The following is a 12,115-nucleotide window of genomic DNA, read 5'->3' as shown; positions in this document are numbered from 1 at the left end:
TCCCACTTGACTCCCAGGCGACTGTTTGTTGTGTTTCTGAACTTTCTGTCATACACGAATTAATGTTGAACATATATAACATACGGTAATTGGCATTACATTATAGGCAGTGTAGTGTAGTTATATGCCAATGAGTCATAATCATAATGGCTTTTTTTAAAACACGGCTCGCGCAAGTCTAACTCGCGACGAAGAAGTTTAAATCTGTGGAAATGTATTAATGTTTACCTTTTTTCAGTTCGGTAAAGTCCCGGCAAAGACTTTTTTCAGTACAGTCAAAGTCACAATGTGGCTGGTGAATGGTGATACAGATGAAATACACTTGTGCTTATAAATTTAGCATTTCGTTTAGCGTTTAGTCCCCAGTCTTCCTCGTTAAATTCTGTAGTCCATATGGCACTGCTTGGCTTGCTGCACCTCCTCCACCCTGTGGTGGCCGCGGATTAACAAAGCGTCTTTCATAGTAACCATGACACCTAACGTCTCCGGATCACGTGGTCTCTGCTACTCGCCAATCAACACGTGCGTCATGTTCAATATATTCAAACATGGGAAGCGTTTCTATTGGTTGTGGTTAACCGGCTACATACATGACAGTCAAAACAAACATAACCCCTTTTAGCATACAATACGAACGATTACGTGACGCTAGCCTTCTGCGGTTAAAAATAAATGTTGCCAGAGTTACAATAACAAATCCTAACCGCTGGCAACCAACTGAAACACAGGCCTACAATGTATCGGGGAAGGATCTGATACCTTGTGATAAGAACAGTCTACCACCACCAACCCAATATAGGCGAGGGTTTAAAAAAACGTGCATAGCTACTACATACTCAATAGAAAATGTAATTCCAGTATTAAGATAGTAAGCATAATTTACCTACGAGTATTGCCGGTATTGTCCAAGTTTTATGGTTTTATTCATTATGCTGGTCGCCCCCCCCCCCCATTTCCCCTCACTGTATATGTATCTTTTCCCTTTTTGCTTCCTATATGATGAATTCCTTTTCTGTTCTTTAGCTACATAGAAGTGTCTATTTGTATGTTTCTAAATGTTTTGATGAATTGAACAATGTGGACCCTGTTGTAAACAAGTGTAATGCTTAATTGGGTCTTCCACTCACAGTTAACAGTCTTTGAGTTTGTGCTTGAAATGTACTGTAATTCTGCAAACTGTTAATAAATATTTCAATAAATCAATCAAACCCTGCAGTCCCTTTCTTATGGACTTGGTCGTTTTATTATGGGCAGAGCTCATATATGTTTAACAACGGTTTGGAAATAGGCTAGATTTGACCAAAGTGCTGCTAACGGTCGCAACAAAGTCCAGGACACAATAGTGATAGTCACATGGTGGGTTTATTATTACACGTGCACAGTTGTAACTGTCATCCGTGGACCGTTTCACATTTCTTTATTCAATCAATGCTTCAATGAAGGTGACAAACTTTAGGAATGATGGCATATGGCAAAGTGGCATGGATGGTCCAGACTCCAGACCAGAGTTTAGACTAGCTAGAGCGCTACGACTAGACTACTGAAACTAGAATCGAGAATTTCAGACAAAGATGTCTTGTGCATTATGGAAGCCTCTCTCTCTCTCTCTCTCTCTCTCTCTCTCTCTCTCTCTCTCTCTCTCTCTCTCTCTCTCTCTCTCTCTCTCTCTCTCTCTCTCTCTCTCTCTCTCTCTCTCTCTCTCTCTCTCTCTCGGTGAGCATTCTTTTAATCTGATAGACAGATTATTTTAGGCCGTGACGTGTGTCAATTTCCATGACACACTAATCAGCTTCCACTTGATCCTATTTTCACTTCAATTCACATCATCACAGATCAGATAGATAAGATTATTGGCTATATATGGTAAATGATTGTTGAATTCAGAAAATGAATTAAACAAGATTCCAGCGGGCATCCAGGCTCTATCATGTTTTCCAGTATGCTGACACGTACTTCATCTAAATTAAACTTGGAGCACTGGATGTCAAATCAATAATTGGAATATACATTTTATGCTGTAAATTCCACAGAGCAAATTGAACTCTGAGACCATTTTTACACTCTCAGAGGTAAATGTGGATTACACTAGTGTAATTAGCTTCACAATGAGCAAATTAACTGGCGATTAAGGCAAACGAAGGTTACAGTTACTCCAGCACTAATAGTGGTCGGTCACAAATTAAAGTACAGTGATGGTGGTAAGCTGCTTGTGAATCAAGTCCTGCATGCTTCTGCCAATCAATGTGTGATGATTGTGTGATCATAATTATTATGAAGGGAATACCTCTCAATTTACAGACAGTAAATGGTGCATTTATATAGCACCTTTATCCAAGGCGCTTTACAGAGATTGTGCATTACATTCACACACACATTCACACGCCGATGCCAGATGAAACCAAGCAAGGCACCATTCTGCACATCAGGAGTAATTAGGGGTTCAGAGTCTTGCTCAAGGACACTTTGGGGGAGCCCGTGTTCGAACTGGGAACCTTACCGTTTCCATCCAGTCACTCTAACCCTGAGCCACTGCTGCCAGACAGTGTTATCTTTATGGCCTGACTGTCCAATCCAATGAGGATGAGTGCGACTGAATTGAAATGTATATCCAAATGGGTTTTATAACTAGCGATGCAATCAGTTCCTTTGCATAATATTTCCCTCCATTACTAGAATATAATTGATTTGAGTTAATAATATCGTATGGAATTGTAGTGCCAGAGATTACTGGTCTCTTGTTTGTGACAGCAATACTGAATTCAGACCGAACAGTCATAGAGCATAAGAGTAACTTATTTGAAAGCTTAAATTAGCCACTTAAACCCTATATGCTGTACTTAGTTGACTGGAGTCCCCCTCCTTTGGCCCCCTCTACAGTACACTAAATATCTTCGCAGAAAATAACCGATCTACCAGCTCACAAGGTGGCATATTGTGAGCTTGAATATCTGCTGTTTCCCCTGAATGTCTGCCCTAAAATAGGGAGACTAGGGTTCATGTGGTATAAGAGGTATTCCCAATCACCAGAAATAGCAAAATAAATACCGGTATATACATACTGATACTGTACATACACATGAATAGCAGCTTAGGTTGCGTTAACTTGTGTTGATATCATATCAAGTAGTTAAGATTTTCTTAACCTCTGTTAAATCACAAAAATATCAGGCTTGTGACTACATACGTACATTTTGACACATACGTACATTTTTACACTACTACCATAGTTAAACAGTCAATAATAATTTGGTACAAAGTCTACAGACCAAGTTCTTAAGAGTAGAGTGGGTAATATATTAGAGAATGAGGCCAATGAAACCTCCAGGCGTCTCAACAAGCATTTGTCTGTCCCCCTCTCACCTAATACACTGCAGTCTGCGCTGATCAGACATATACCTAGACCTAATAACACCGATAAGATTGAACATTAATCTCAAATTTGGATGAAATATATTCCACTGCTCGTGCAAAGGATGTTTCAGTCGAGGCCAAGCCAGTGACCTTTCACCCCTTTCCAGTGTCTTTGACCCCTGCACTCGGGCCCCACGACGTTGCCGGTGCGGCGGGCGGCTGGGGGATCATCCTCTCGAGAAGGTTCATCATCCGCTCCTGGAGCTGCAGACACTGGACCTGGAGGAAGTTCTGCTGGTGCATGGCCCGGCGGACCTCCCGGCACGTCTCCTCCATGGCATGGCTCACCCTCTTCTGCTCCTGCAGCATGGCCTGCATCACCTTCAGCTTCTTCCTCTTCAAGGACATCTGTTTGATGCCGGCAAGACGCCTCTTCTTGTCTGGAGTAGCGTGGGAGCTGGAGGTTAAGAGAAAGATATATATTTTTTTTTTACAGGGTGGCTCCTATAGGAGTCGAGCGTTTGTCTGTGTGTCTGCAGCTAAACTCTAATGCTATACGTCCGGTCAACATTCTCCAGCCTCACTGTCACTGTGGCGACAGATATAAATAAGGAAACAGCGGGAAACAGTACACATCGACAGTTCTAGACTCACGGCGTGAACTGAATGCATGCATACACTACAACAGATTGATATGGTTCATTCTGCTAATGTTACTATCCTGCAGTTGGTTTGGTTTGACAGACAGTCAAGAGTCTCCCTCAACTGGCTCTGTGTGTGTGTGTGTGTGTGTGTGTGTGTGTGTGTGTGTGTGTGTGTGTGTGTGTGTGTGTGTGTGTGTGTGTGTGTGTGTGTGTGTGTGTGTGTTAATAAAGTATTCAATCAATCGACAACAGCATCATATTTTCTATACAGTAACAACAACAGTCTGTTTAACCTCGGCCCCAGCCTTACTCATGGGAGGGGGTTGTCTATAATAGACTCCACCTCTCACTTGCTCATCATGCAACCCAACCTATGTGCTTAAGTTGTCTCTGATATCGTTTCTGGTACCTGGAGTCGAGTGTGTGCACGCTGTCCGAGCTCAATGGGAAGTCATCCACTTCTTGTTTCATCTCCACCTCGTCAGAGGAGCCTGTGTACTCTGGCATAAACCCCACCATGCCCTCTGCGGCGGCGTGGGAGGTAGAGGAGGAGCCGGCACTGGCAGTGGAGGCCTGAAACTCAAAGGAATTGGCCCTCCCGTTCTCCATTGGCTTGGATAGAATCTTCTCGATTGGCTTGTAATATGCCCACCCGGGTACCTCTCCACTCTCCCCGGAGGTGCATTTTAGTTTTCTGTCGGAAACAAAGAAATAGGTGTCACTAAAGGTTTATAAAAGTAAAAGCTGAATCTTTGGAGTTAGACACTACATTACAGCATGCCCAAAATGTAATTTCTTACAGGTCAAACTCAAACCCACTAAACCAAATAGATTCCCTTTTTTCCCCACACTTGCCTGTACTGGAAAGACATGTTTGTGATTTTCATCTTGATCTCTTCTTTGTGGCGCTGTTCTCCAGTCAGCTCAAAAAACCTCTGGGACATCTTCTCATACACCTTAGCGTTCCTCTTGCTCATTTTCAGGTCCACGTGGTGCTCCTCCCACACGTAAAGGAGGGCTTTCATTTCACTGTCGGTCCAATTTCGGGCCCGTCTGTGTTTGTCACTGTTGAATGGCACTAGGTAGCTGAAACTGTCCTCTGTAGCCATTTTGAAATGCTTGTCTTGCCCCTCTACTGGCTTGGTTAACAAAAATAGAAGATTACTGGTTGAGTTTGAAAGCCCTTTCCTGTGCTAAGGTCTCTGGGACTCTGCAGGGAGAGACAGAGATCTCCAAATACAGGCGCTGTGTGTGTGCCCTCCCCCTTGGAGCTTAGCTGAAAGAGAACTCAAAATGGGGCCTACGGCCGGAGAGGGATCTGCTTAAAAGCTTTTAGTGTGGGTTTTCGTCACCGTGATGTCAAGTTACCCTGGCAACAGTGAAGTACGCCCTCCATGTTCCCTCCCTCCCTCTCTCTATAGCCACTCCCCATGTGCTCTCTCTGCCCCTCTCTCCCTCGCTCTGCAGTCTGCACTGGCACTGGCAGCACATTGAGCACAAAAAGCTTTTAAGCTGAAAGGCAACACATGTCGGTGAAACCGTGCAAGAGTTAGCTGTGAAAACTGGTTTGAAATATAACCCACAGCCTGGTGGGGTTGGGGGGGGGGTAGGCGGAGAAAGCAAGAGAGCAGATTCTCGTTTCCTTGGCAACAGGACTTTGAGCCTGGAATTCAGCCAGGAGATTGCTCTCTTTAAAAGCTTTTAATAATAGACAAACCCCATTGAGAGAAGGATTTGCATCACAAGAACTCACATAAATAACAAGCGGAATATAAGCTCTCTCTCGGCCAGTGTAGCACACATTGGGAGAGGAGCAATATGTAGGCAAGACTCTGCAATGACATACAATGGTATAACTGACTGACTGTCACTGTTCTATTAGTATTCTTTTGTTACCGTTGGTCAGTGACAAGGGGCTAGCTCTGCTGATTTCCCACTGGCTTCCTTCAACCAGTTGAGCACCCTTCCCCTCCCCCACTCCACCTGGCATCACAGAGGGTAGGTCGGGACTTTCAACCCAATTCTAACCCTATAGTTATGGCAGCGATTTTAATAGCTGTGCAGTGCAGCTGTTTCAACGTTGTGTGTGTAGTGGCCTAGTGGGTGCACAATATTCTCTTTTCAAAAGGTCTGCCTGTTGTGGCCTCTGTCTGTCTGTCTGTCAATTCAATTCAAATGAGCTTTATTTGCATGAGAAAACAATACGTTTATATTGTCAAAGCAAAAAAACAATCAACTATAAAACTACAATGTCTCTCTTCCTTGAGACACTTTTTCCCAGCTCCTCTTTTATTATCGAAGAATAGGCCACATACTGTAACACAACAGTTTCACTTGTTGACATTAGGCACTGGCAGGCCTGTGAAATTCCGAACAGGTCAATGTTTGACATTTCAGCCACTAGCTGGCCCTCTCTAAATAGTCTCCATATGTATTTCCTTCTCCTTAATGCACCTCTAAATGTGCACAGATGTAATGTGATAATGGTAGTCTTCTGTGACCCGTCTTAACTTCATCTTTATTAGCCTTAGGCTATATATCTTAACTCAGTTTTACCCTCGTTAGACGCTTTACCCATCTGCTCTTCACAAACCTGACAGACGGTCACTCCATTCATCACACCACAAATTGGCAGCTTTTCTCCCAATCCATTACATCTGTCAGTTTGATTTAAGCCTAATTCATGCCTTGCATGTGAAATGAAATGTACAAGAAATTGAAAGTTGATATTTCAATCTGCTGTTTAACTGTATATAGTTTATTTTATACGGAACTGTATCTGCATCTGCCTAAAAATAAATAGAAAAACATGCCAGTAATATAACATACTTAAACCTATAGGCTTACTTAACCCTTAATATTAGATATTTAAAAACAAAGTTACAAATGTTAGAAACAACACAATAAAATGTAGGCTTTAGGTTGCCCCAAAATACTCATTGACTGTTCAATGTCATGGCCCTTATAAGTATGGTTAGTTATCTTACCTACCGGTACATAACATTTTCTCATCCATTAAAGTGGATGTAATCCAGATTACTAATCCAGGAGCCAGACTAATCTACTACAAAATCTACAGATAAACCAGCTATCTGCCTCTCATGTCGTCTTGAATTCACTACTGTTAAGTAATCTGAGCTTGACCTAACCAAATAGCAATAATACAATTGGCCCATTACCTCTTCAGAAACCCTTTGCAAAAAATGTTTGTTAGGGGAAGCTGAATTTCAATGGCAGATTAATTACATTACACATTAAGTACATTTTAGTACATGAATGTACACACATACATAAAGAAGGCAAGTGACACCATAGTCAGTGCTCGTTTGTCATTGTAATAGTCCCACAGTACTTTATTTGCAAGTTATTCTTGTACTTAAATACATATTCCTACATTCTGCTCTCATGTTTGTTGTCACCTCAAGTCTTCCTTTCAGTAGCAATTTTATACAAAGGTTTTTATTTTATTTTATCAACAGTCTGTACAAAGTGGTCATAACGCCTCAAAGTGCCATCCATCAGTTGATATCTACTGTAGCTGGACAGACAGTGAAGCTCTCGGGTCACAAAACAAAAACAGTGCCATAACTCAAATGACATTTACCAAAAGACATAGCATTAATGCTATACTTGTACACACCCATAACAATGATAGTCCAGAAACCAGCTGACATTATTATAAGCAACTCAAATTAGTAGAAACGTTTTCAAATTAGAAGAATGTGAGATTCTGAAATCTGTGATCGTGATTTATCTTCTTTGACATGTCTAACGTAATTGATGCCATTGTTTCATGCAATTAAAATAAGAGCAAAAGATCAATGACAGACTCAGAATGACCATGCCACTGAAACACAATGGCTCTGAAAAAACATAGCTCTGTATCGTTTGGCTACCATGTAATGTGATGTAGGCTTGATATGACAACTTCATATGGTATCCAAAGTAAGAGTAACAAAAACAAAAAACGAGTTCCATGATACCACTTAAAAAAACGCAGCAAAAATATGACATAAAAAAACATGACAAAATAAATTAGTAATTCAGAGTACAGCTCTGTTATATAGTCGTACCTTAGAAAAAGGTTTAATGCAAATTTGTCCACATAACACATACAAACAGTGCATACATAAAGTATTATAAAGTATAAATGTTTTTTAATGTAGGCCTAGATTAGTTGTATGTTGACACATACTGTGTATATCTTGACAAAAGTACATAATAATAATAATAATAAACGGGTCCTAATGCAAAGTGACTGGACCATTTTGGCCAAAGGTTGGGTCCACTACAAGAGGTCTTTTGCATTGGTTTATGGCAAAAAGCTCTGAGGCAGAAAAAAAGGAATGTAAAGTTGTGAAGGGCAACCCATCACACACACACACACACACACACACACACACACACACACACACACACACAATACTAGAAAATAACAGATTACTGAATGAAATAGGCAAAACAGCAAAGTGTGTCAGATACACACTCTGATTCAGACAACCCCACCCCCAAACATCTTACTCGTCTTACTTTATGCCACTAAAAAAAACGCCTCTCTCTCAATGATAAGTCATAGCCCAAAATGGAAATATAAAAAAATATGTAAATGCAAACATATCATATAGTATAACAAGTATCCATAATATACAGGAATGCATTTTTTTGTTTTCTTCAAAATGATAGGATTTAGACAAATCTAAGGAATGTAGTTCTTGATAAGTGCCACTAGAGGTCAGCAAACATCCATGCTCACATGTCCAATCACGCTTTTAAATATTTATTAAGTACCGTTTCTTTTCTTTACTATTCTGCCTGTGGACTAACATTATCTGCCCTTTATATCATTCCTTCATTCTGGGCTCCTTTCAATTCCTTCCACATAGATAGCCTGCGTTCCAGCCTGATTCGCTGCATTTCGCGGATCTGAAATGAGTAGCCAGGAGCCAGGAGAATGAGACTAGCAGGACACTGCCAAAGACACCAAGAGCTGCCAGCCAGCAAACTAGTGCTGTGGGAACCAACACACGGACACCGGTCACGAGGACGTCCCATACTAACATACGTGGATGTACTCAAGAACGACGCAGGAGCGCAAAGTACCAACGAACTGGCCAGATGTATGGAGAACCGGGATGACTGGAAACGACGATGGAGGGCTCGTCTGAGGACGACCTAGAGAGAGAAATGAGTAGCGCAGTGACATTTTCAGATCCGCGGAATGCATCGAATCAGACTGGGACCCAGGCTACCACATAGCAGCAGTTGTGGTGAGCTTTAGTGTTCACCAATTCAGAAAATAATACAAATTAAAACTAAATCAGATAATTACATTCTTGATATCTCACAGTATAAATGATAACATTTTTACCCAACACTGAATTGTATGTGCACAGTGGTCTCAACTGTCTCACTGAAAAAAAAAAAACGAATTTCAATCTTGTCACTGTTAACTGTACCAGAAAAAGAAAACGAATTGCAATCTTGACACCGTTTAACTGTATCAGAAAAATAACCCAGGTGATTTTGTCGTAGATGTGTCATAATGAAAACTCACCCATGCTGCCATGAGAGAAAATTTAATCTCAGCCAACACTGTTGAAACCCCAGTCTCTCCAAGTCTCTAAAACACATCAGCATCTTAGCCGTTAAGTCTTATTCATCTTTCGTTGTTATCTTCCTGCCTGCATCAGTCAAAAGTTGTCTCTCTCTTACTTCTGCACAGGTTATTTCTAGAAAACCGTCTTGTTTAATCTCGTGCATTCGGCTGGAGACCAAGTTCCTTGTGCCGCTTGGCATTGTGTGTCTAAAAACTCCGACCGCCCGTCCTCTGCTGATTTCCCACCGGCTTGGGTCGGTCTCCAGTTTCAGCTGTCTCTGTATCGTATGACCGTATATGGCTTTGCTGGCTCAATCTCTGGGTAGGCACTCCTCCTCTGTGATGCCCTGGGCCTTGAGCTCCTCCAGGACGTTGTCCAGGTGCCCGGGGTCGGGGTAGCCGTGGCCCGTCAGGTTGGAGCCGAACTCCGTCTTGTGGTGCACTTCATTCCAGATGACGGTGTCCGACTCGCCGGTGGTGCTGGACGTGCCCACTGAGAAGATCAGACGGCGGTCCCAAGCCACCAGAAGCAACCTCAGCACCTGGAAGAAGAAAAGAGACGGAGGGAGGTGTTTATGTGATAGTCCGGGAGGTTATGATTGTCCTCATAATCCACAGGTAATCCCAGAGGGGGGAAAAAAAGTGTGAGAAGAGCCGTATAAAAAGGAGAGAGTCGCTTACCTTGCGTCCCTTCTCGCTGTCAGGGAGGTAGCAGTGTCTGGGGAATCCACGGGCGGTGAATGGCTTGCCTGGGTTGGGATGCTCTGGACCCTGAGAAAGAAGGCACATTAAATGCATGTTTTTTAAGCCTGTTTGCATTGTACAGATTACAGTACAGTACAGTACAGTATAATGACTATAATTGGGTTAAATGGGTTAAAATGCATCGTTGAAAATAACATTTTCAACATTTTCAACATGTGGCATGACTGTACCTGGATACCAGGGGGGATATTGTAGATAATGCGGATGGTTTTGCAGTCGGGGTGACCTGGTAGTGAGTGCGGTATGACGTGATACTCCATCTTGCCAGGGGGCTGGTTGCCGGTCTTGACCCCATAAATGGTCTTGCAGGTGGGGCACTGCAGGCTGCCGTCCTTGTTGCCGTTGTTGTACATGGCCACGAGGCATTGGAGGTGGTACTGGTGGCCACACTGGGCTAAGCGGCCCACCGACTCTGCCCGAGAAATGCCACCCACTCCGGGGCCCTTGTAACCAGATGGGCCAGCGAGAGCCTCCATACAGATGGTGCAGTCCTGAAATTGGACAGCAAAGGTTATTTATTAATGATAATAATAGCTAATATAAATGGGAGCATTGGTAAAGGAAAGGCTATTGAGCAGTCACAACACCAAAACACCAAACAAATCACTTAGAACTGAGGCCCAAATGGGTTCCCGTCTTGGAAGGCTAAAACCCCAAAAAGGGTGTTCCCGTCCTAAATGGGTCAACAGAGTATATAGTAAAGGACTCACTTCCTCTGGAGGATTGCGGACCTTCTGAAGGTACCTCTTCACCACTTCTTCCGGGGTCTTGCCTGTGTGGGCATTAAGGGAACAAAGAGTCATGTCGTGATCAGACAATGCACTGAAAAACGTACTGAATTTAAATTAGGTGTACCAACTACTAACGAAGTGTGTGTGTGTGTGTGTGTGTGTGTGTGTGTGTGTGTGTGTGTGTACAGTACATCTTAGTTTAACCCACCTTTGCGGCCTGTTTCTTGGTCGTTTTGCGGCAACAGTGACCTAGGCCTGGTATAGGCTTGATGTCACTCTTGCTGACAGGCGGGGGGTGAAGCACCAGCTTAGGTGGGCGAGTCAGGCAGACAGGAAGACCTGCTGCACTCATCAGGATGCCTGTAATACCTGGGGAAAGCAGCAGAGAGTTACTGTAATATGATAAACGTGGCACATTGAGCCACGGTTTGAATGTTAAACATGCTGCTAATTGTTACTTTTCCTTTATCGTTACTATTCTTTGGACCAAATTTGATGAATTATTTAGCTGCCATTTCAGTAGACTAGAGTCATAATACAATTTACACCGTAGCCATATCGAAGACATTATTTACAGTGCGAGATCTGTGTAAATGGCATGAACCCTAGTCAACAAAATGCTACAAGGTACTGTAGGTTTTTACAAGGTCAAAATCAAACCTAGCATCTGACTGAAGTAGATGATGGCATGTGTTAACCCATTCTGACCGGGCACCCATTTTGGTGTCAGCATCATGTTATGCTTTAGCTATTTAAAAATAGCAGATCTACAAGCTCATATCGCGCCACCGAGTGGCGCGATACGAGCTTGTAGGTCTGCTATTTTTGAAAAATCAAAGAGCGACTGACATTTTTAGAATCTGATCTCAGGTCAGAATGGGTTAATCAGACAGTGTGTGTCCGGCGGAAACCTCGTATGAATCTGATCTCAGGTCAGAATGTGTTAAAGCTATATTGTTTAATTTTTTACTGTAGAACCAGAAACTCTGTCCCCAAACAGTGTTGCTTTCGTCGACTAATACGATGAC

The 12,115-nt window shown here is 42.6% G+C and overlaps 2 protein-coding genes across 2 annotated transcripts in view; both read right to left on the bottom strand.

Annotated features, from left to right (window-relative positions):
• Positions 1–3,359: 3,359 nt before the first annotated feature.
• On the bottom strand, positions 3,360–5,121 carry msantd1 (Myb/SANT-like DNA-binding domain containing 1). Its single transcript, XM_083788510.1, has 3 exons — positions 4,845–5,121; positions 4,405–4,689; positions 3,360–3,808 (listed from the first exon to the last, which is right to left on the bottom strand). The coding sequence occupies exons 1-3, from the start codon at positions 5,102–5,104 to the stop codon at positions 3,505–3,507; spliced, it is 849 nt and encodes a 282-aa protein (XP_083644636.1). The 5' UTR covers positions 5,105–5,121; the 3' UTR covers positions 3,360–3,504.
• Positions 5,122–9,681: 4,560 nt separating this feature from the next.
• The window catches only part of dtx4a (deltex 4, E3 ubiquitin ligase a), a 20,358-nt gene continuing 17,924 nt past the window's right edge, over positions 9,682–12,115 (bottom strand). The window contains 6 exon segments of the mRNA XM_083788876.1: positions 9,682–10,133; positions 10,273–10,362; positions 10,527–10,847; positions 11,067–11,128; positions 11,296–11,304; positions 11,307–11,479. Coding sequence (XP_083645002.1) covers positions 9,903–10,133; positions 10,273–10,362; positions 10,527–10,847; positions 11,067–11,128; positions 11,296–11,304; positions 11,307–11,479 — 886 coding nt within the window. The 3' untranslated portion in view covers positions 9,682–9,902.

Source organism: Protomyctophum parallelum (genome assembly GCF_964188405.1).
Source record: "Protomyctophum parallelum genome assembly, chromosome: 18".
Classification (NCBI taxonomy): domain Eukaryota; kingdom Metazoa; phylum Chordata; class Actinopteri; order Myctophiformes; family Myctophidae; genus Protomyctophum; species Protomyctophum parallelum.
This window is presented reverse-complemented; position numbering and strand designations above follow the sequence as displayed.

Coding starts and splice junctions, on each gene's coding strand:
- msantd1 (XM_083788510.1), bottom strand. CDS start 5,104: ATGGCTACAGAGGACAGTTTCAGCTACCTAGTGCCATTCAACAGTGAC. Junction 4,690..4,844: donor TCTTTCCAGTACAGGCAAGT/GTGGGGAAAAAA, acceptor TGTTTCCGACAG/AAAACTAAAATGCACCTCCG. Junction 3,809..4,404: donor GTGCACACACTCGACTCCAG/GTACCAGAAACG, acceptor CTTAACCTCCAG/CTCCCACGCTACTCCAGACA.